Source organism: Coregonus clupeaformis, chromosome 11, assembly GCF_020615455.1.
Source record: "Coregonus clupeaformis isolate EN_2021a chromosome 11, ASM2061545v1, whole genome shotgun sequence".
NCBI lineage: Eukaryota > Metazoa > Chordata > Actinopteri > Salmoniformes > Salmonidae > Coregonus > Coregonus clupeaformis.
Genome location: NC_059202.1, coordinates 2,997,262 through 3,021,953, shown reverse-complemented (window position 1 = coordinate 3,021,953; position 24,692 = coordinate 2,997,262). Strand labels below are relative to the sequence as shown.

General features: G+C 44.0%; 1 protein-coding gene across 11 annotated transcripts in view; it reads right to left on the bottom strand.

The window, feature by feature from the left end:
- Positions 1-22,859: 22,859 nt before the first annotated feature.
- Positions 22,860-24,692, bottom strand: part of LOC121576993 (liprin-beta-1) — an 86,215-nt gene continuing 84,382 nt past the window's right edge. For all 11 annotated transcript variants that reach the window (XM_041890652.2, XM_041890653.2, XM_041890657.2 and 8 more), the window contains 4 exons: positions 24,434-24,622; positions 24,075-24,239; positions 23,667-23,732; positions 22,860-23,241 (listed from right to left, as the gene is read on the bottom strand). In XM_041890652.2, coding sequence (XP_041746586.1) covers positions 23,158-23,241; positions 23,667-23,732; positions 24,075-24,239; positions 24,434-24,622 — 504 coding nt within the window. In that variant the 3' untranslated portion in view covers positions 22,860-23,157. The remainder of the gene's footprint in view (positions 23,242-23,666; positions 23,733-24,074; positions 24,240-24,433; positions 24,623-24,692) is intronic.

The window sequence follows — 24,692 nt, the reverse complement described above, 5'->3', positions numbered from 1 at the left end:
TGAAAACAAATTGGCTCCCAATGTGAAAAGATTGAGAACAAGCTATGAAGGAACAATAATGGTGTTTTGGTGCAGGTACAGCCAACTAGCGCTAAAATATTGCGATATTGTCAATACAGTATATCGTAAAGTATCACTATGTAACTCGATTTCTTTCACCCCAATCCCTCAAATTAACGGTAAATAACTGAATTGTTTGCCCCACATTTAGCTAAGATGATTAGCTAGCCAGCTAAAATGTTTTAGTTAGTTAGCAGTTGCATCTACAATAGTTTACTGTCAATAACATGTCTCCAAAAATGACGTGGTGTCTCCAATTGTGTTGACATTTTACAATTGCAATGCGCATCCATGAGTATCCACTTTCTGTAGCTCAGCTGGTAGAGCATGGTGCTTGTAACGCCAAGGTAGTGGGTTCGATCCCGGGACCACCCATACACAAAAATGTATGCACGCATGACTGTAAGTCGCTTTGGGATAAAAGCGTCTGCTAAATGGCATTATTATTATTATTATTATTATTATTATTATTATCTGAAGAGAGCCCCGAAACATTGTGTGCAGACATTTTATGCAATAAATGAAGTAGGTTCAATCTAGTAGTTCTGATCTTCTGATTGGTCCTGATGAGTTGGGCGAGGTCCCCTGCAGGCTACTGTCACTGTTGCATTGGCTCTGAGTCGGGTTCTCTGTCTTCAAATGTTCAGCCTAAGAGAGGGGATTTTTGTGTGTGTGTGTGTGTGTGTTTAACAGTGATGATGTGTGTGTGTGTGTGTGTGTTTAACAGTGATGATGTGTGTGTGTGTGTGTTTGTGTGTGTGTGTGTCCTCAGAGCAAGAACTCGTGAGTTGGAAGAACTGAGAGGCCTATGGCGTGGGTGTTGTCCTTGGCCACCTGCTGACAAGGCTGACAAGATAGGACCCTTTTGTCCATTGTTATTGGATAGGAACAGAACTTATAACCAGCTCCTGACCTAAATAGATCTTAGCACAACATTTTACTCAACATATCATATTCCATATTCACTATAACAAATATATTTACTACGACATTAGCAAGAACCGCCACATCCTCAGCCGGCTAATCCAGTGTGTGAAGTTTTGCGGAGTGTTTGAGTTAGCTTTGCGGGGCAAAGATGAAACTGAGGGCTCCACCAACCCTGGTAAGCCAACACTTTTGAGATCAGTCAATAAATGCTTCTGGTATTGACTTATATGCTGCCCCTGTCTTCATGTTGTTGCTGGACATATCTTTTTTTAAATGTGTGTAGGTCACCTAAATCATCAGAAAAATTGCCCCTCCTGAGAATTTTTTCAGGAGCCGCCACTGTGTGTGGGGAACCAGCTTTTTTCACCAGATTTGTCCAACTTATCACCTCTAAAATGTAAATTAAACACTATGAAGAGTTTATATAATGTCTCATTACATACCTATTTGAAGGTTTGTGTAAAATTTGAATAGGGTGTTTAGGGCGGCGCTAAATGTATCTTCACAATTAAACTGTGTGTGTCACGGTTTTTGAGAGTCATGATGGCTCGCAGTGATTACGCAAAACATTTACAATTGATTGAATTAACTATTGATGAACTCACGAGTAATTAACTTTACACTCACCATTGATCATTTATTGTTTTTAATCTGCGAGAGAAGCGCTACACCTGGTGGAAAGAGGCTGTACGGCACAGAATGAGTTGAATAATGCGTGCCGCACGTTACGTCGTGACATGTCACACTTTAACGTACAGCGTCAGCGGGGTCAGTTTTTTCAACTTTTCTCCAATACGATTGGTCCATTACCATGTCAATAATCGCTGAATAGAAACTTAGTTCACACCCTGGATTTTGATGCCAAAACAGTCGCTACTGTCCCATTAGTTTCCATTGCAGCCTAGTTTGAATGCCGCTGTTGCCCACATATGTACGGAACAGAGAAAGATACCGTTAGGTCTCATTCACCTGCTGTGATATTCCAGTTGTTTTGCCTATCTGGATATGGTGGAGGGCATATCGCTTTTTAGAACTACAAAAAAAATTCTAAAGAAGAATAGAACATCTTTGGTGAAAACGTCTTACACCCAAACAGTGTTCCAGAGTGATATTGTCGGGGAGGGTGGGGTCTGTTGTAATTTTTTTGGGCCATTTTCTCAATTCCTCATAATCTGATTGAAAAACATGTTTTTCTTTTACGCCTGTCACTAATTTTGAGGAAGGTGTTTTTTTCTTGGACCAGTCTAGCAATTAGTATTATTAATTTACTATCTCCCCTCCCTTTTATTGCTTGGCACTCATTAAATGGATTAGGGGGAAGGCCCTGCAATAGACTAGCGTCCTATCCGGGGTGTACTTGTACATCAAGCTGCCTCACACTACAGAAACAGGTTCCTGCCCTGTGGGCCTTTCTGTCTCAGACAAGGCTACTTATTACTTTACCTCCTTTTATTGTATTATTTTAGGAAGATGGCTTGTTTTGGCATTGGGAATAAGACCAACTACCAATGTGGAGAAGAAGAGGAGAAGGCACGGAGAGAAGCAAACAAAAGGATTGAGAAACAGCTTAAAAAAGATAAACAGCAATACCGTAAATCTCACAGGCTCCTACTACTAGGAGCTGGTGACTCGGGGAAAAGCACAATATTCAATCAGATGCGATTGTTGGACACAGAATGAACTGCGGAGGAGAAGTTAATGCAATACTTGCAACACAAAAAAGCTTCAGGCATTTCTGAGACATATTTCAGAGTAGACGAATACATTCTTTATTTGTTTAATGTCAGAGGTGGGTGGGGATGCAGAAGGAGAGTGTTTTGTGAGCAGTCGGCTTACAGTGAGGGAAATAATTATTTGACCCCCTCTCAATCAGAAAGATTTCTGGCTCCCAGGTGTCTTTTATACAGGTAACGAGCTGAGATTAGGAGCACACTCTTAAAGGGAGTGCTCCTAATCTCAGTTTGTTACCTGTATAAAAGACACCTGTCCACAGAAGCAATCAATCAATCAGATTCCAAACTCTCCACCATGGCCAAGACCAAATAGCTCTCCAAGGATGTCAGGGACAAGATTGTAGACCTACACAAGGCTGGAATGGGCTACAAGACCATCGCCAAGCAGCTTGGTGAGAAGGTGACAACAGTTGGTGCGATTATTCGCAAATGGAAGAAACACAAAATAACTGTCAGTCTCCCTCGCCCTGGAGCTCAATTCAAGATCTCACCTTGTGGAGTTGCAATGATCATGAGAATGGTGAGGAATCAGCCCAGAACTACACGGGAGGATCTTGTCAATGATCTCAAGGCAGCTGGACCATAGTCACCAAGAAAACAATTGGTAACACACTACGCCGTGAAGGACTGAAATCCTGCAGCGCCCGCAAGGTCCCCCTGCTCAAGAAAGCACATATACAGGGCCGTCTGAAGTTTGCCAATGAACATCTGAATGATTCAGAGGAGAACTGGGTGAAAGTGTTGTGGTCAGATGAGACCAAAATCGAGCTCTTTGGCATCAACTCAACTCGCCGTGTTTGGAGGAGGAGGAATGCTGCCTATGACCCCAAGAACACCATCCCCACCGTCAAACATGGAGGTGGAAACATTATGCTTTGGGGGTGTTTTCTGCTAAGGGGACAGGACAACTTCACCGCATCAAAGGGACGATGGACGGGGCCATGTACCGTCAAATCTTGGGTGAGACCCTCCTTCCCTCAGTCAGGGCATTGAAAATGGGTCGTGGATGGGTATTCCAGCATGACAATGACCCAAAACACACGGCCAAGGCAACAAAGGAGTGGCTCAAGAAGAAGCACATTAAGGTCCTGGAGTGGCCTAGACAGTCTCCAGACCTTAATCCCATAGAAAATCTGTGGAGGGAGCTGAAGGTTCGAGTTGCCAAACGTCAGCCTCGAAACCTTAATGACTTGGAGAAGATCTGCAAAGAGGAGTGGGACAAAATCCCTCCTGAGATGTGTGCAAACCTGGTGGCCAACTACAAGAAACGTCTGACGGGTTTTGCCACCAAGTACTAAGTCATGTTTTGCAGAGGGGTCAAATACTTATTTCCCTCATTAAAATGCAAATCAATTTATAACATTTTTGACATGCGTTTTTCTAGATCTTTTTGTTGTTATTCTGTCTCTCACTGTTCAAATAAACCTACCATTCAAATTATAGACTGATCATGTCTTTGTCAGTGGGCAAACGTACAAAATCAGCAGGGGATCAAATACTTTTTTCCCTCACTGTATATTTTAGTGGTGGACAGCAGCAGCTATGATATGGTGTGTCAGGAAGACAATCAGACCAACCAACTGCAGGAGGCACTAGACCTCTTCAAGAACCTCTGGAACAGCATGCGGAAAATGGACCGTCCTGTCCTCCTCTTTTTGAACAAACAGGACCTGCTAGCAGAGAAGGTGTTTACATACAAATTGATATAACTTGTGCATTCGGAAAGTATTCAGACCCCCGGAAAGTATTCAGACCCCGTTTGAAGTTGTATTCAAACGGATATTACATTTACATAAGTATTCAGACCCTTTGCTATGAGACTCGTAATTGAGTCCTGTTCCCATTGATCATCCTTGATGTTTCTACAACTTGATTTGGATTCCACCTGTGGTAAATTCGATTGATTGGACATGATTTGGAAAGGCCCACACCTGTCTATATAAGGTCACACAGTTGACAGTGCATGTCAGAGCCAAGACCAAGCCATGAGGTCGAAGGAATTGTCCATAGAGCTCCGAGGCACAGATCTGGGGAAGGGTACCAAAACATTTCTGCAGCATTGAAGGTCCCCAAGAACAGAGTAGCCTCCATCATTCTTAAATGGAAGAAGTTTGGAAAATTTTTACATTTACATTTTAGTCATTTAGCAAACGCTCTTATCCAGAGCGACTTACAGTTAGTGAGTGTATACATTGTTCATACTGGCCCCCCGTGGGAATCGAACCCACAACCCTGGCGTTGCAAGCGCCATGCTCTACCAACTGAGCTACAGGAGGAACCACCAAGGCTTTCCTAGAGCTGGCCGCCCGGCCAAATGGAGCAATCGGGGGAGAAGGGCCTTGGTCAGGGAGGTGACCAAGAACCTGATGGTCACTCTGACAGAGCTCCAGAGATCCTCTGTGGAGATGGGAGAACCTTCCAGAAGGACAACCATCGCTGCAGCACTCCACCAATCAGGCCTTTATGGTAGAGTGGCCAGACGGAAGCCACTCCTCAGGAACATGACAGCCCACTTGAAGTTCGCCAAAAGGCACCTAAAGGACTCTCAGACCATGTTAAACAAGATTCTCTGGTCTGATGACACCAAGATCCAACTCTTTGGGCTGAATGCCAAGAGTCACATCTGGAGGAAACCAGCCACCATCCCTATGGTGAAGCATGATGGTGGCAGCATCATGCTGTGGGGATATTTTTCAGCGGCAGGGACTGGGAGACTAGTCAGAATCGAGGGAAAGATGAACGGATCAAAGTACAGAGGTCCTTGATGAAAACCTGCTCCAGCGCGCTCAGGACCTCAGACTAGGGTGAAGGTTCACCTTCCAACAGGACAATGACCCTAAGCACACAGCCAAGACAATGCAGGAGTGGCTTCGGGACAAGTCTCTTAATGTCCTTGAGTGGCCCAGCCTGAGCCCAGACTTGAACCTATTCGAACATCTCTGGAGAGACCTGAAAAAAGCTGTGCAGCAATGCTCCCCATCCAACCTGACCGAGCTTGAGAGGGTCTGCAGAGAAGAATGGGAGAAACTCCCCAAATACAGGTTTACCAAGCTTGTAGCGTCATACCCAAGAAGACTTGAGGCTCTAATCGCTGCCAAAGGTGCTTCAACAAAGTACTGAGTAAAGGGTCTGAATACTTATGTAAATGTGATATTTCAATTTTTTGATTTGAAATAAACTTGCAAAAAAAACAACAACCTGTTTTTGCTTTGTCATTATGGGGTATTGTGTATAGATTAAAAACAATTTAATCAACTTTAGAGTAAGGCTGTAACGTAACTAAATGTGCAAAAAGTCAAGGGGTCTGAATACTTTCCGAATGCACCGTAAGAGCATACAAATCACTTTTGATGTACAATGCTTTGCAACAGTTAACTTAGCTCTGGTTTGGCGCTTGATGACTGGGACGATTCTAACTCAAACACCGCCCCTCGTAAGCAAGCCACGCAAACCAGCCAGTAAGATTCCATGTTGAGTAAGTGAAGGCAAGACAAAACGAAAACCAAAAAAACCTATGGGCTTACAATAGAGTGCAAGGGGAATCACCAATAATAACTCCGTTACACTCCCCCCTACTGAATTCCAATAAACAGAAAATACACAACTGCACTATGCAAACATACCAGGTACAGGAACACTCGACATAAACTCAGCAAAAAAAAGAAACCAAATAACTTCACAGATCTTCATTGTAAAGGGTTTAAACATTGTTTCCCATGCTTGTTCAATCAACCATAAACAATTAATGAACATGCACCTGTGGAACGGTCGTTAAGACACTAACAGCTTACAGACGGTAGGCAATTAAGGTCACAGTTATGAAAACTTAGGACACTAAAGAGGCCTTTCTACTGACTCTGAAAAACACCAAAAGAAAGATGCCCAGGGTCCCTGCTCATCTGCGTGAACGTGCCTTAGGCATGCTGCAAGGAGGCATGAGGACTGCAGATGTGGCCAGGGCAATAAATTGCAATGTCCGTACTGTGAGACGCCTAAGACAGCGTTACAGGGAGACAGGACGGACAGCTGATCGTCCTCGCAGTGGCAGACTACTTGTAACAACATCTGCACAGGATCGGTATATCCGAACATCACACCTGCGGGACAGGTACAGGATGGCAACAACGACTGCCCGAGTTACACCAGGAACGCACAATCCCTCCATCAGTGCTCAGACTGTCCGCAATAGGCTGAGAGAGGCTGAACTGAGGGCTTGTAGGCCAGTTGTAAGGCAGGTCCTCACCAGACATCACTGGCAATAACGTCACCCTTCGGCACAATCCCACCGTCGCTGGACCAGACAGGACTGGCAAAAAGTGCTCTTCACTGACGAGTCGCGGTTTTGTCTCACCAGGGGTGATGGTCGGATTCACGTTTATCGTCGAAGGAATGAGCGTTACACCGAGGCTTGTACACTGGAGCGGGATCGATTTGGAGGTGGAGGGTCCGTCATGGTCTGGGGCGGTGTGTCACAGCATCATCGGACTGAGCTTTTTGTCATTGCAGGCAATCTCAACGCTGTGCGTTACAGGGAAGACATCCTCCTCCCTCATGTGGTACCCTTCCTGCAGGCTCATCCTGACATGACCCTCCAGCATGACAATGCCACCAGCCATACTGCTTGTTCTGTGCGTGATTTCCTGCAAGACAGGAATGTCAGTGTTCTGTCATGGCCAGCAAAGAGCCCGGATCTCAATCCCATTGAGCACGTCTGGGACCTGTTGGATCGGAGGGTCGGAGGGTGAGGGCTAGGGCCATTCCCCCCAGAAATGTCAGGGAACTTGCAGGTGCCTTGGTGGAAGAGTGGGGTAACATCTCACAGCAAGAACTGGCAAATCTGGTGCAGTCCATGAGGAGGAGATGCACTGCAGTACTTAATGCAGCTGGTGGCCACATCAGATACTGACTGTTACTTTTGATTTTGACCCCCCCCCCTTTGTTCAGGGACACATTATTCAATTTCTGTTAGTCACATGTCTGTGGAACTTGTTCAGTTTATGTCTCAGTTGTTGAATCTTATGTTCATACAAATATTTACACGTTTTGTTTGCTGAAAATAAGCGCAGTTGACAGTGAGAGGACGTTTCTTTTTTTGCTGAGTTTATGTACAGAATTATGCAGATATTTTGGGGGACCACTTAGAAGAGAAAAACAAAAGGTAGAGATGTGTATTGAGGATGCAGACCCTGCTTCTAAAACAGTCACTAAATATTCCAGTCATCAGACTATTTCCACGAGAATTAGAGTAAAAAGAGGTTGATCAGTCCCCTTAGCCCTCATAGGTAAATATGTCTGTCACATGTTAAGTACACTCAGTGACTTGAAAGGACCTCAAATAAAAATAAAAACACAATAAGAGACTCGTCTCATTCTTGCCCTGTGACATCTAACCATGTCCACAGTGTTGTGAAAAACAACCACAAATAAAATATGTAAATACCTTTGACCCTCTGTATCCACATATTAGCCTTTAAGAAAACAAAATACTCATAAGAGAGATACCCCCACATAGGTATGAAAACCTTTCAATCTCTAACTCTCTGCTGATTCATAATCTCAAATCTTGACACAGGTTTAAGTAGTCTCCCTGCCCTTGACCTAATACGACCCAGAGAACCTTCAACTACACAAGGGGTGACAGTGTTGTGTGCCTTGATATTAGTAGGTGCGTCAACACAGTCAGTGTGTAACTGGTCAGGTAAGGAATGGTCAGAGTTTGGTAGGTCAGTATGGGGATGGTTAGAATGAGACTGGTCATTGTGCTCACTCACTACACTGTTAAGTTCTGAGCCAGAGTCTCGAGGACTCTCTGAATGAGGCAGGCCCTCAGGCTGCAATACAGCTTGAACAGAATCAAGAAGTGAAATGTCCTGAGCATCCAAGGATCGCACATCATCCTCCAGGCTCATGTCACCTGTTCCTTCAGAGGGCAGATCCGACACCCACACTTTTGTTCTATACTCAGCAGCATCATCATCATCATCCACTGCAGCGTCAATGGCAGCTGAGGCCATAAGGCCATCATTTATGTCCTCAGACTCGGTTAATCCAGACATGTTTGTTTCGTTATCGGATGCAGCATGGGGAAGAGGGAGGAAGTTGACTGGCATTATCAGGTTGCGATGTACCGTCTTTGCCTGGCCAGTGGAGCTCTTCTGAATCTTAAAAGTGTGACTGTCAGCATTCTCCCAGCGGTCAGTGAGCTTCCGCTTTCCACGCTCCCCCTTGTTGGCCAGCAACACTCGATCACCAATCTCCACTGATACTCCTCTGACTCTTCTGACGTACAGGTCAGCATGCCTCTTCAACTGCTTCACTGCAGATGCCTGTGCCATATCCCTGGCCTCCTTCAGATCTCTCCTCAAGGACTGAACATACTGGTCATGGTTGACAACCTCCAGGTTCTCTAGGACAGAGCCAAAGACTATATCAACAGGCAGTCTTGGTGTCCTCCCGAACATCAGCAGGAAAGGGACAAAGCCTGTGGTCTCATTGATTGTACAGTTGTACACAAACATAAGAGACTTCAGCGCCTGAGGCCATCTGTGCTTTGCTCTCACCAGCAGGGCCTGGATCGTGTTCCCCAAAGTCCTATTCATCCTTTCACAGGACCCTTTGCCCATCGGATGGTATGGTGTGGTGTGGGACTTCTGGATGCCTGCAACGCTCTAAAGCTCGGCGATTAGTATGCTCTCAAAGTTGGCTCCCTGATCTGAGTGTATATGGTGAGGCAACCAGTAGACACAGAAGTAGTTGTTCCAGAACTGGTGAGCCACAGACTTAGCAAACTGGTTTTGACAAAATTAGGCATGAGACAACTTGGTAAAGTGGTCAGTAACAATGAGCACATCCATGGACTTGTTTATGGAATCTTTTGCAGACCAAACGTCAATACACACTAGTTCAAGAGGCTCAGTTGCGATTATGCTCTCAAGTGGAGCTCTGGCCTCCGGATCAGGAGTCTTGCTCATGACACATCTCCTGCAGCACCACACATACTCCTTGGCATCCCTCTCCAGACCATGCCAGAAGAACCTCTGTCTTGTCAGGTACATAGTCCTCTGTTGTCCCTGGTGGCCAGCTTCATCATGGACACCCTTCAACACCATTGCTCTCATGGAGACTGGGACCACATACAGGTAAGTTTTCCTCTTTGTAACCACGTTCTTCGAAACACAATGCAATACATCCATCTTTATGGTCAACGTGTCCCAACTTCTGAGAAGACGCGAAACCTCAACAGACTCGTGAGGACGCTCTCTCCGTGGTGGTCTTCGCCCCCCCTCTCCACAAAGAAGATCACTCTGCTTATCACGTCGTCATCACGCTGCTTACTCATCAGTTGGTCGTGTGGCAGGACATCGACATCGGACTGCTCTGATGGCATCACAGCCTGTGGAAGCTGTGGCAACAGCAGTGCACAGGAACTCACATCCCCCACACAGTGCCTGTGTGAGTGAAGAACAGCAGCAACTTCCTGTCTTGATAAAGCACCAGATGGGATGTCAACAGCAGACTGGCAGTTAATGACTACCTCGTTGGCATTTGAGGCTTTGTCAAAGGGATGGATGGACCAGCGAAACACATCTTGCACTCGGTCTGTGCGCAGAGCATTAGCTTCGGCTAGTAATGTCTCGTATGAAACCCTCATCAGGCAATGGAGTGCACTGGGTCGTACGAAGGGCTCTCTGCTCAGGGCATCTGCAACTACATTTTGGGGACCAGGGACGTACTTGATGTCAAACTCGTACGATGCCAGCTTGGCAACCAGTCTCTGCTCACAAGCATCGAGCTTCGCTTTTGTCAGGATGTATATCAGGGGATTGTTATCCGTCTAAATGGTGAGCTGCTGCCCCCGTAGCCAATGGTGGAACTTGTCGCAGATAGCCCATTTCATGGCAAAGAACTCAAACTGTGTGCAAGATACATTGACTGCGCATAACTGAGTGACTTGCTCACGAAGGCTATTGGTCTTGCTGTAGATCCCCCTTTTTTGTACCTGGTACAGCACAGCCCCTAGGCCATTGCTGGATGCAACCACAGAGCATAGGAAGGGTTCGTCGAAGTTGGGATGGGCCAACACCGTTGTCCAGCAAGGCTTGCTTTAGCTGGAGGAAGGCCTGCTTGCACTCTGTCCAGTCAGCTACAGTCAACTTCCTGACAGGTGAGCGTCGCTTCATCTTGCAGGGTGGAGCTTGTGCCCAGTTGTTAACCCAAAGAGAGGCTTTGCGATGGTCGAGTAGCCTTCAATGAACTGTTGGTAATACATCACCATCCCGAGGACCTCCGTTTCTTCTGAGGGGATGTCAATTCTGTCTTCCATCAGGTCAGCTTCCGTCACACCTGTAATAGCCTTCACTTTCTCAGGATCTGTAGCCACACTATCCGCACTGATGATATACGAGGTCCATACAGAAATGATTTGTCGAGATCAGTGTGGAAGACCTTGACTGGCCTGCACAGAGCTCTGACCTCAACCCCATCAAACATCTTTGGGATGAATTGGAACGGCGACTGCGAGCCAGGCCTAATCGCCTAACATCAGTGCCCGACCTCACGAATACTCGTGGTTGAATGGAAGCAAGTCCCGACAGCAATGTTCAAAAGCCTTCCCAGAAGATTGGGGGCTGTCATGCAGCAAAGGGGGGACCAACTACATATTAATGCCCATGATTTTGGAATGAGATGTTCGACGAGCAGGTGTCCATATACTTTTGGTCATGTAGTGTGTGTGTATATGTATGTGTGTGTATATATATATATATATATATATATATACAGTGGGGAGAACAACTATTTGATACACTGCCGATTTTGCAGGTTTTCCTACTTACAAAGCATGTAGAGGTCTGTAATTTTTATCATAGGTACACTTCAACTGTGAGAGACGGAATCTAAAACAAAAATCCAGAAAATCACATTGTATGATTTTTAAGTCATTAATTTGCATTTTATTGCATGACATAAGTATTTGATACATCAGAAAAGCAGAACTTAATATTTGGTACAGAAACCTTTGTTTGCAATTACAGAGATCATACGTTTCCTGTAGGTCTTGACCAGGTTTGCACACACTGCAGCAGGGATTTTGGCCCACTCCTCCATACAGACCTTCTCCAGATCCTTCAGGTTTCGGGGCTGTCGCTGGGCAATACGGACTTTCAGCTCCCTCCAAAGATTTTCTATTGGGTTCAGGTCTGGAGACTGGCTAGGCCACTCCAGGACCTTGAGATGCTTCTTACGGAGCCACTCCTTAGTTGCCCTGGCTGTGTGTTTCAGGTCGTTGTCATTCTGGAACACCCAGCCACGACCCATCTTCAATACTCTTACTGAGGGAAGGAGGTTGTTGGCCAAGATCTCGCGATACATGGCCCCATCCATCCTCCCCTGAATACGGTGCAGTTGTCCTGTCCCCTTTGCAGAAAAGCATCCCCAAAGAATGATGTTTCCAACTCCATGCTTCACGGTTGGGATGGTGTTCTTGGGGTTGTACTCATCCTTCTTCTTCCTCCAAACACGGCGAGTGGAGTTTAGACCAAAATGCTATATTTTTGTCTCATCAGACCACATGACCTTCTCCCATTCCTCCTCTGGATCATCCAGATGGTCATTGGCAAACTTCAGACGGGCCTGGACATGCGCTGGCTTGAGCAGGGGGGACCTTGCGTGCGCTGCAGGATTTTAATCCATGACGGCGTAGTGTGTTACTAATGGTTTTCTTTGAGACTGTGGTCCCAGTTCTCTTCAGGTCATTGACCAGGTCCTGCCGTGTAGTTCTGGGCTGATCCCTCACCTTCCTCATGATCATTGATGCCCCACGAGGTGAGATCTTGCATGGAGCCCCAGACCGAGGGTGATTGACCGTCATCTTGAACTTCTTCCATTTTCTAATAATTGTGCCAACAGTTGTTGCCTTCTCACCAAGCTGCTTGCCTATTGTCCTGTAGCCCATCCCAGCCTTGTGCAGGTCTACAATTTTATCCCTGATGTCCTTACACAGCTCTCTGGTCTTGGCCATTGTGGAGAGGTTGGAGTCTGTTTGATTGAGTGTGTGGACAGGTGGACAAAATTACAGACCTCTACATGCTTTGTAAGTAGGAAAACCTGCAAAATCGGCAGTGTTTCAAATACTTGTTCTCCCCACTGTATATACATACACACCAGTCAAAAGTTTGGACACACCTACTCATTCAAGGGTTTTTCTTTATTTTTTACTATTTTCTACATTGTAGAATAATAGTGAAGACATCAAAAAACTATGAAATAACACATATGGAATCATGTAGTAACCAAAAACGTGTTAAACAAATCAAAATATAGCCACCATCCCATCTGGTTTGGGCTTAGTGGGACTCTCATTTGTTTTTCAAAAGGACAATGACCCAACACACCTCCAGGCTGTGTAAGGGCTATTTTACCAAGAAGGAGAGTGATGGAGTGCTGCATCAGATGACCTGGCCTCTACAATCCACCGACCTTACCATATTGAGATGGTTTGGGATGAGTCGGACTGCAGAGTGAAGGAAAAGCAGCCATCAAGTGCTCAGCATATGTGGGAACTCCTTCAAGACTGTTGGAAAAGCATTCCAGGTGAAGCTGGTTGCGAGAATGCCAAAAGTGTGAAAAGCTGTCATCAAGGCAAAGGGTGGCTACTTTGAAGAATCTCAAATATAAAATATATTTTGATTTGTTTAACACTTTGTCGGTTACTACATGATTCCATATGTGTTATTTCATAGTTTTGATGTCTTCAATATTATTATACAATGTAGAAAATAGTAAAAATAAAGAAAAACCCTTGAATTAGTAGGTGTGTCCAAACTTTTGACTGGTACTGTGTATATACAGTGAGGGAAAAAAGTATTTGATCCCCTGCTGACTTTGTACGTTTGCCCACTGACAAAGACATGATCAGTCTATAATTTTAATGGTAGGTTTATTTGAACAGTGAGAGACAGAATAACAACAAAAAAATCCAGAAAAACGTTAAATGTTATAAATTGATTTGCATTTTAATGAGGGAAATAAGTATTTGACCCCTCTACAAAACATGACTTAGTACTTGGTGGCAAAACCCTTGTTGGCAATCACAGAGGTCAGATGTTTCTTGTAGCTGGCCACCAGGTTTGCACACATCTCAGGAGGGATTTTTGTCCCACTCCTCTTTGCAGATCTTCTCCAAGTCATTAAGGTTTCGAGCCTGACGTTTGGCAACTCGAACCTTCAGCTCCCTCCGTTGATTTTCTGTGGGATTAAGGTCTGGAGACTGGCTAGGCCACTCCAGGACCTTAATGTGCTTCTTCTTGAGCCACTCCTTTGTTGCCTTGGCCGTGTGTTTTGGGTCATTGTCATGCTGGAATACCCATCCACAACCCCTTTTCAATTCTCTGGCTGAGGGATGGAGGATCTCACTCAAGATTTGATGGTACATGGCCCCGTCCATCGTCCCTTTGATGCGGTGAAGTTGTCCTGTCCCCTTAGCAGAAAAACACCCCCAAGTTTCCACCTACATGTTTGACGGTGGGGATGGTGTACTTGGGGTCATAGGCAGCATTCCTCCTCCTCCAAACACGGCGAGTTGAGTTGATGCCAATGAGCTCGATTTTGGTCTCATCTGACCACAACACTTTCACCCAGTTCTCCTCTGAATCATTCAGATGTTCATTGGCAAACTTCAGACGGGCATGTATATGTGCTTTCTTGAGCAGGGGGACCTTGCGGGCGCTGCAGCATTTCAGTCCTTCACGGCGTAGTGTGTTACCAATTGTTTTCTTGGTGACTATGGTCCCAGCTGCCTTGAGATTATTGACAAGATCCTCCCGTGTAGTTCTGGGCTGATTCCTCACCATTCTCATGATCATTGTAACTCCACGAGGTGAGATCTTGCATGGAGCCCCAGGCCGAGGGAGATTGACAGTTCTTTTGTGTTTCTTCCATTTGCGAATAATCGCACCAACTGTTGTCACCTTCTCACCAAGCTGCTTGGCGATGGTCTTGTAGCCCATTCCAGCCTTGTGCAGGTCTACAATCTTGTCCCTGACATCCTTGGAGAGCTCTTTGGTCTTGGCCATGGTGGAGAGTTTGGAATCTGATTGATTGATTGCTTCTGTGGGCAGGTGTCTTTTATACAGGTAACAAGCTGAGATTAGGAGCACATTTACATTTACGTCATTTAGCAGACGCTCTTATCCAGAACGACTTACAAATTGGTGCATTCACCTTATAGCCAGTGGGATAACCACTTTACAATGTTGTGGGGGTGGGGTGGGGTAAGGGGGGGTATAAGGATTACTTTATCCTATGGTGGGGTTTCAAATGTCTCCGGAAGGTGGTGAGTGACTCCGCTGTCCTGGCGTCGTGAGGGAGCTTGTTCCACCATTGGGGTGCCAGCACAGCGAACAGTTTTGACTGGGCTCAGCGGGAACTGTGCTTCCGCAGAGGTAGGGGAGCCAGCAGGCCAGAGGTGGATGAACGCAATGCCCTCGTTTGGGTGTAGGGACTGATCAGAGCCTGAAGGTATAGAGGTGCCGTTCCCCTCACAGCTCCGTAGGCAAGCACCATGGTCTTGTAGCAGATGCGAGCTTCAACTGGAAGCCAGTGGAGTGTGCGGAGGAGCAGGGTGACGTGAGAGAACTTGGAAAGGTTGAACACCAGACGGGCTGCGGCATTCTGGATGAGTTGTAGGGGTTTAACGGCACAGGCAGGGAGCCCAGCCAACAGCGAGTTGCAGTAATCCAGACGGGAGATGACAAGTGCCTGGATTAGGACCTGTGCCGCTTCCTGTGTAAGGCAGGGTCGTACTCTCCGAATGTTGTAGAGCATGAACCTACAGGATCGGGTCACCGCCTTGATGTTAGCGGAGAACGACAGGGTGTTGTCCAGGGACATGCCAAGGCTCTTCGCACTCTGGGAGGAGGACACAACGGAGTTGTCAACCGTGATGGCGAGATCATGGAACGGGCAGTCCTTCCCGGGAGGAAGAGCAGCTCCGTCTTGCCAAGGTTCAGCTTGAGGTGGTGATCCGTCATCCATACTGATATGTCTGCCAGACATGCAGAGATGCGATTCGCCACCTGGTTATCAGAAGGGGGAAAGGAGAAGATTAGTTGTGTGTCGTCTGCGTAGCAATGATAGGAGAGGCCATGTGAGGAAATGACAGAGCCAAGTGACTTGGTGTATAGCGAGAATAGGAGAGGGCCTAGAACTGAGCCCTGGGGGACACAGTGGTGAGAGCACGTGGTGGGGAGACAGCTTCACGCCCACGCCACTTGGTAGGAGCGACTGGTCAGGTAGGACGCAATCCAAGAGTGAGCCGCGCCGGAGATGCCCAGCTCGGAGAGGGTGGAGAGGAGGATCTGATGGTTCACAGTATCAAAGGCAGCAGAGGTCTAGAAGGACAAGAGCAGAGGAGAGAGAGTTAGCTTTAGCAGTGCGGAGAGCCTCCGTGACACAGAGAAGAGTGTGCTCCTAATCTCATCTCGTTACCTGTATAAAAGACACCTGTGAGCCAGAACTCTTTCTGATTGAGAGGGGGTCAAATACTTATTTCCCTCATTAAAATGCAAATCAATTTATAAAATTTTACATGTGTTTTTCTTGATTTTGTTGTTGTTATTCTGTCTCTCACTGTTCAAATAAACCTACCATTAAAATTATGGACTGATCATGTCTTTGTCAGTGGGCAAACGTACAAAATCAGCAGGGGATCAAATACTTTTTTCCCTCACTGTATATACACAGTACCAGTCAAAGGTTTGGACACACCTACTCATTCAAGGGTTTTTCTTTATTTTTACTATTTTCTACATTGTATAATAATATTGAAGACATCAAAACTATGAAATAACACATATGGAATCATGTAGTAACCGACAAAGTGTTAAACAAATCAAAATATATTTTATATTTGAGATTCTTCAAAGTAGCCACCCTTTGCCTTGATGACAGCTTTGCACACTTTTGGCATTCTCTCAACCAGCTTCACCTGGAATGCTTTTCCAACAGTCTTGAAGGAGTTCCCACATATGCTAAGCACTTGATGGCTGCTTTTCCTTCACTCTGCAGTCCGACTCATCCCAAACCATCTCAATATGGTAAGGTCGGTGGATTGTAGAGGCCAGGTCATCTGATGCAGCACTCCATCACTCTCCTTCTTGGTAAAATAGCCCTTACACAGCCTGGAGGTGTGTTGGGTCATTGTCCTTTTGAAAAACAAATGAGAGTCCCACTAAGCCCAAACCAGATGGTATGGTGGCTATATTTTGATTTGTTTAACACGTTTTTGGTTACTACATGATTCCATGTGTTATTTCATAGTTTTTTTATGTCTTCACTATTATCACTATTAAACACTAAATACACCAGGAAATCAGCTCCAAGTGATTTTAATTTTGGAAATCTGTTCCCAAGTATTCACATGCATAATAGAGAGACACGTGATCTCATACAAATGTAAGCAAGTTTTGAAGTTATTGTTTTAGTCAACTATTATATTTGCTTGGGCTTCTTGCAATCTTCAAATTATTTGTAACTACGTTCTGGCCCACGACCATCCACTCAATTAAAAAAAACGGCGCACTGCTGGATGTAGTTGATAATCCTTGGCATAGAGGAACAAACAGTTTAGTGAATGGCTGTGGTAGTAGCATACAGTCAATGCACTCTTGCTTTTCTTCAGAAAAATAGTCATAATAGCAAGTTATTTTGGCGGACTGTTCATTCATTTTCATTCACTGCCATTATTTTACTTAGATGTAAAGTCCCCTGTTTAGGGGACCTGCATGGTTCTGGTACCGATTCCGACCGACATTTTAGCTTATAAATCGATCTGGGATGTCCCTTCTACCATTTAATTTGCTCTTCCGACTGTCCATCAACTCCTGGCTGAACTCTACATCACAGCCACTGACAAAGCACATGCCTGCAATCGTTACATCGTAGCACAGCAGGAGAGCGTGCTTTCATCAAGGTACATTCAGAGATCGATTTATAGCCATTAATCTGAAATAATTAATAGGTTTTAAACAAAAACACTTTCTGTTTGTCATAGACGGACAAGATTATTATGAGATGAAAGGCGAGTTCGTACGAGTTCAGGAAGCTAAGCTAGAGCTCTGTGAGACGTTCACATTGATGGGGGCAGACATTTTGATCAAGTGAGACCTTGAGAAAATATGCACATCGCTAACACTAAACAAAAAAATATGTATTTTACAATTAAGGTGAAATCTTAGAGTAAGTCATTTTATTATTTGATTATGCCATATTTAGAAAGCATATACAGTGGGGAGAACAAGTATTTGATACACTGCCGATTTTGCAGGTTTTCCTACTTACAAAGCATGTAGAGGTCTGTAATTTATCATAGGTACACTTCAACTGTGAGAGACGGAATCTAAAACAAAAATCCAGAAAATCACATTGTATGATTTTTAAGTAATTAATTTGCATTTTATTGCATGACATAAGTATTTGATACATCAGAAAAGCAGAACTTAATATTTGGTACAGAAACCTTTGTTTGCAATTACAGAGATCATACGTTTCCTGTAGGTCTTGACCAGGATTGCACACACTGCAGCAGGGATTTTGGCCCACTCCTCCATACAGACCTTCTCCAGATCCTTCAGTTTTCGGGGCTGTCGCTGGGCAATACGGACTTTCAGCTCCCTCCAAAGATTTTCTATTGGGTTCAGGTCTGGAGTCTGGCTAGGCCACTCCAGGACCTTGAGATGCCTCTTACAGAGCCACTCCTTAGTTGCCCTGGCTGTGTGTTTCGGGTCGTTGTCATGCTGGAAGACCCAGCCACGACCCATCTTCAATGCTCTTACTGAGGGAAGGAGGTTGTTGGCCAAGATCTCGCGATACATGGCCCCATCCATCCTCCCCTCAATACGGTGCAGTCGTCCTGTCCCCTTTGCAGAAAAGCATCCCCAAAGAATGATGTTTCCACCTCCATTCTTCACGGTTGGGATGGTGTTCTTGGGGTTGTACTCATCCTTCTTCTTCCTCCAAACAAGGCGAGTGGAGTTTAGACCAAAAAGCTCTATTTTTGTCTCATCAGACCACATGACCTTCTCCCATTCCTCCTCTGGATTATCCAGATGGTCATTGAAGTGTACCTATGATAAAAACTACAGACCTCTACATGCTTTGTAAGTAGGAAAACCTGCAAAATCGGCAGTGTATCAAATACTTGTTCTCCCCACTGTAAGTAATTTCAAGCCTTATGCATACAGTTTTGTTGAATAGGAAATACATCAAATATTTCATATTTTCATCATATTTGTACTGTGTAGTTGAGCTTGTGTCCTCAAAAGTGACTACACCTCAGCAATTTATAACTATTTCTACCAGAAAGTTGAGATTTTACACTTTCTTTGAGTGTGCAGCATTGCGAATTATTGTTTATGGCCCTCTCATTATAAATAATTACTTTTGGGGATTACATTTTCGATTACATTTAGTAACATTTAACTTGTTGATATAATCTGTACAAATTTGGGAAAACACATTGTGACAGATAATATATATTTGAAATTGAATGCTTTACTTAGAGCACTTATAATAACACATTCAAATCAGCTACAGTAAATTGGACTTACCCATGTTTACACATAATTATATAGTCAACAACTGTTCAAATGCAAGGCAAATGGCTGATCTCCACCACTATAATACAGTACAGGTATGAATACTCATTCACAGTTTTATTCTTAACCCATTGCCAAATGAAATAAATCAGGACAGACCACTCAAACATTCATTTAATTAATCAATTTGAATAGTTATGCACGCTCAAGTTCAGTTTTTTTTTCTTATTATTTCTTGTTTGTTTCACATCTTCAAATTGGTAGGCATGTTGTATAAATCAAATGATACAAACCCCCCAAAAATCAAATTTAATTCCAGGTTGTAAGGCAACAAAATAGGAAAAATGCCAAAGGGGTGAATACTTTCGCAAGCCACTGTATCATGATGGAAGATCAAGGTGATTGCCATGTAAAATACATTGTCCAGACTACATCAAGAGCAGCCAGCTGTGAATGAGGTGGCTCAGTTATAGTTTTACATGAAGAACATGGCACAGCAGCCTTCTCTACTTCTGCCTGAACAGAACTGAGAGAGCTGCAATGATCCTGTCCTGACCCTCTATTTTGCTTTTAATATCTGTGTAGATGTGTTTATGTTCATCATTCTGCAAATAGTGGCTTGTCAAACCTTTAACTAAAAGTGCACAAAGAGTAGGAAACAGCATACAAAGTTGTTCGAGTTGGGCAACTACTGTACAAATGTTCTGCGACTGTCAAGTATCCCTTTATTTGCTTGGTGTTAACAAAAATAAGGGTCTGTAAAAACATGGAGAGGCAAAGGCTTTTAAATGGTAATGAATCTGCACTGCAAAACAAACCTATATGCGTTATGTTCTACATTTCCAAGCCTACTTGAGAAATTAGACAAACATCAGACCGTTTAAATTAATTTATTGACTTAGAAATGGGTAAAAACTCAACCAGTATAGTACAAACTTTCTTCTCATGTGGTTAGGGTGTTGCATAACAGTGTCATTGCTTTTGAGACATTCTTGCATTGCTTCATCGCTCAACTCTTTGAACATGCTACAACTTAGCCTGGGTGCCAGTCACTTTCTGTTCTCTTGCCAATCCAATTCCATAAGGAGTTGGCAAGAGAGCAGAAACAGACTGGCACCTAAGATAGCTACAGTATTCTCAAAATAACTATGCTATCTGGCAATATTTATGAATAGTTATCTCAGTACAAATGATAATAAACCAAAAGTCCATATTCCGTTAGCAGGTGTACTACATTTTGGCTACAAGAAAGGCTTCAATAACATGCAATGATGAGACTTAAAAAGGAATTATATGCATTGAACTGTACATTATTGGTGCAAATGCATTCAAAGAAATACCATTACTGTGATTGTCTAGGATATGGCAGGATATGTTGAAAGAAATGTTGCAGCTAAATTAGTCTTGTTTTCTGCTCCCGAGTGGCGCAGCGGTCTAAGGCACTGCATCTCAGTGCTTGAGGTGTCACTACAGACCCCCTGGTTCGATTCCAGGCTGTATCACATCCGGCCGTGATTGGGAGTCCAATAGGGCGGTGCACAATTGGCCCAGCGTTGTCCGGGTTTGGCCGGTGTAGGCCATCATTGTAAATAAGAATTTGTTCTTAACTGACTTGCCTAGTTAAATATAAATATCAGCTGTTTTGGGGCATTAATTTAACTTGGGCAAATCTTGCCAGCATATAACAAATATTTTTTTTCTCTGACAGTGACTCCGTTAAAAAGCCAAACATATTCTTTAAAATTACAGTACATCTTAATGTAAAAAAAGGGTTTATCAGATATTGATATGGCTCACTTTAATATTTAAATTCCACAGAAAGATGGCCAGTATAAAAACAATGAGTACAAATGTCTCCAGTATCCAGCTGGTAGGCAAACTATGGTGGCATATTGCTCTGAAATAATTCCTCTCCCAACAGGCCAGTTAAAATGGACTTGCACTGTCAAGAGTAGTAGGCTAAGGCCCAGTTCTCTGTGACATTTTAGAGAGACATTTGCATACGCCCACACACACACTCACACCGAGCACAAAGGATGAACATTGAGAGAGAATTGACATTGACTAAGGAAAATAAGTAAAATAAATTAATTGATGATTAAAGGTTAAATATGTTACATTTTGAAATCATGGGGAAATGTATAGTGGAAGATATTATTAAAGGGTGATTAGAGTAATGTAGTAAGAGGGTTAACAATGTGTGATTAAAGTAATGCAGTAAAATAGTTAATGTTATAATGTTGTTTGCTTTAAGGTATGATGCATACAGACTGTTTGTTAAGCTTAGAGGAACAAGGCCTTAGGGCCTGTAGGAGGTTGATAATGGAAGGCTATAATGTTGAAATGTTGTAATGATTAAATGTTCAATTTGTTGGATATTTAAGAGGTAATGGGAGTAATTAGTTAGGTTGGAGAGGGATTGTAATGGGGCCAAGTGGGGAATGGTAATGTTAAAAAATGTTTGGTTAATAAGGTATATTAAGGATGTTAGCTTGACCTGGAAATCTCCAAGTTAGAACGGTTAGGGGTGAAGCGGATGGACGTCCTGCTTAGGTGAAAAAAAAGTGGGAGTTAAGGGGGCTGAAAAAGCACATTTTTTAACGATGGCCGCATTAGGTGTTAACCACTGGATGCGTCATTGGGGTAGGCGTTAACCACAATGAGTTAGCAGAAAGAAAAAGGGAGGGTATAAAACAGCTATGATTTTTGGGAGAGAAGGATTCTCTTTGAGCTTGCAAGAATAGTCTGTTGACTGCTGGAAGAAGATTTTTGCTTTAGCCTTTTAGCCTACAATGTTTTTTTTTTAGTATACTTATATTGAAATTTGTATTATACCCAGTTAAAAGTAAAATTCTAGGAGGAATCCTTAAGGTTACCTCATTGATAGAGGTGTGGTAAAGTAGCTGTTAGAGTTTCTAGATGCCGTCTGAGGGACTGATCATCCTGAGGGGGGAGTCAAAAAAACTGTTTAGGTAAAAAACTGTTTCTTGTTATTAAATATTGTCCTTCTCATAAAACTGTCACAGACAAAAAACATTTTATTGGCACACCCCAACAGGGGTTTAGTTAAGGGCGCTGAAGGTTGTCTATCAATTTAATTTACTGTCAATTTTTGCTTATTATTGATTTGTGATTGATTGGGACTATAGGTACTGAGTTCATTGGTAGGAGTTGTAGGGAGGGGTCTCTGGGCTAAAAGCCAACCCAGAGGATGGTGACCTGCTCATAGTGTGCCGAAGTTGACACTCTGGCCCGGACGATCCTGAGAAGGCGCCGGGTTTATAAGGTTCAGGGTTAGGGAGCATAAGCACTCTACTTCGGGGATGGCCCACTTTACTGTAAGGCCCTTACTGTTGAGCTTGAGGAACAGTCCCTAGCTGTAGACTAGCTCAGTGGTAAGGCAGAGCGGCATCTATCAGATCTGTAGGGATTAATGAGGATTGATAACTGACCTGCTATTGGGTAGGCAGGGGCGAGTTGAATTGTTAATCCTACAGTGGTGGTATTTTAGCTTTGACAGCACCTTAAAAAAAACAAGAGGAGTGTATCAGTTCACATGGACTTTTTAATTCCTTAAAAAATTAAGAAATATTATGCCTAATCTAAAATACTAAAAGGAGATCTGGTGCTTGTTGGGGGGTACGTTGGAGTCTGAGTGTGTGCTAGTGGCAGACCTGGGTTCAAATACTTGAACTCTTTCAAATACTTTGAGTGGAGTGCCACTTTTGGGACTTTTCTATTCCCATTGCATTCCAACAGGCAAGCTCAATCAAGCACAGCTAAAGTATTTTTAATTGTTTCAAATAGTATTTTAATCCCGGTCTGCTAGTCCCATGGCGCTGGCCTCACACGTTGGAATCGTCATCTGTTACGCTGGGGTTGGGAGAGTTAGAGATCTCTTTGAAGAATTCATCATCTTTCAGCATGCTCTGGAAACCGTCAGTAAATGCAGGAAAAGAGGAATTAATACTAGAGAAGAAATGTAAGAACCCCACTGAAATATGCCCATAGTTATATTTATGTCACAAAGGCCTCTTATACCCTAAAATATTGTTAGGTACAACTATTTGGATAGTCCCTAGATGTTTTAGAGATGTTCAATACTCTGTCAACAACATTTGAACTAACTATCCACTAACCCTAAGCCTCAACCTTAACCCTTACCCTAAACTTAACCGTTACCTTAGCAAGCAGTTGCTTATCAACAGATAGTTTGTTGATCGTATGAACATCTGTAGATCATCTATATGGGACTATCCAAATATAGTGTGACCTACTGTTAGCCACAAACCATATCAACATAACACTCAAGCACAGTTAAAACAGGAAAAAGATAAGATAGATTCCTTCATACCGTCAAGTTTTGGATGCCCTCAGAGAAGGCTCCGATCTGCCTCACAGTTCCCTCTGAGTCCTCCATCTATAATAACAGATAAGGTTTGACACTCAACACCACTACTAAGAAGACCTGTTAGTAACCCTGTTAGTGTTCAGCTGCTCTGAAAGAATACACAAACTAGGCACAGTGCTGCCATCTCCTGTCACGGTAGTGAATGACCAGAAAGGTCTATGTAATACAGGCAAACTCTAAACATTGAGTAGAGAACAACCTAAAGGTGGAGGTTGAATGTAAGTATTGATGTGATGACTTGTTATGTGTACTGAGCACAATGCCACCACTACAGAGAAATGTCTTGCCAACAATGAGCATAGGAGTTGGCAAGACAGCACAAAAAGATCTGGGACCAGACCAGTAGTTGACCTGCTCTAGCCGGTCCAGGTCGTCCTCGTAGAGCTGGAGTTCATAGCCTTTCTGGAAGCTACGTCCCTTTGGCATCTCCACGTCCATGGGGCAGACATACTCCTCACTGTCATCCTGCCTTTTCTTTCTCAGGCTGCCGAAGCTCCCAAACGACATCTTCCTCGGCTGGTGGGAACAGATTATTTCTCAACTGAGACTAAAGTTCATAACCAAAACCAGATCAAACACATGAGAACCATTCTTACTACAGCCAAACCCACGTCTTCCCCTTCTCCATCACTCCTCACCTACAGTAAAACCATGGCTGCATCCAAAATGGCACCCTATTTCCTATATTGTGCACTACTTTTGACCCCTACCTTGACCTTGGCGGTGGCGGTGAGCAGGGTGTAGTCAGGGTTCTCCAGACACTCCTGTTTGAGCCCCTGGGCCTCAGAGCCCACCAGCAGGTTGAAGTGGGTGGCCAGGTGCCTCCGCAGCAGTGTCTTGTTGGGGGGAATGTTCAGCAGCAGGGCCATGGTCTCCACGTTGAACCGAGGCTCCAGCACCTGGGGGAAGAGGCAACATTGTGAGATGTGGGATAGATTTTCTCATTGTAAGATAAAATAAAAAATATTC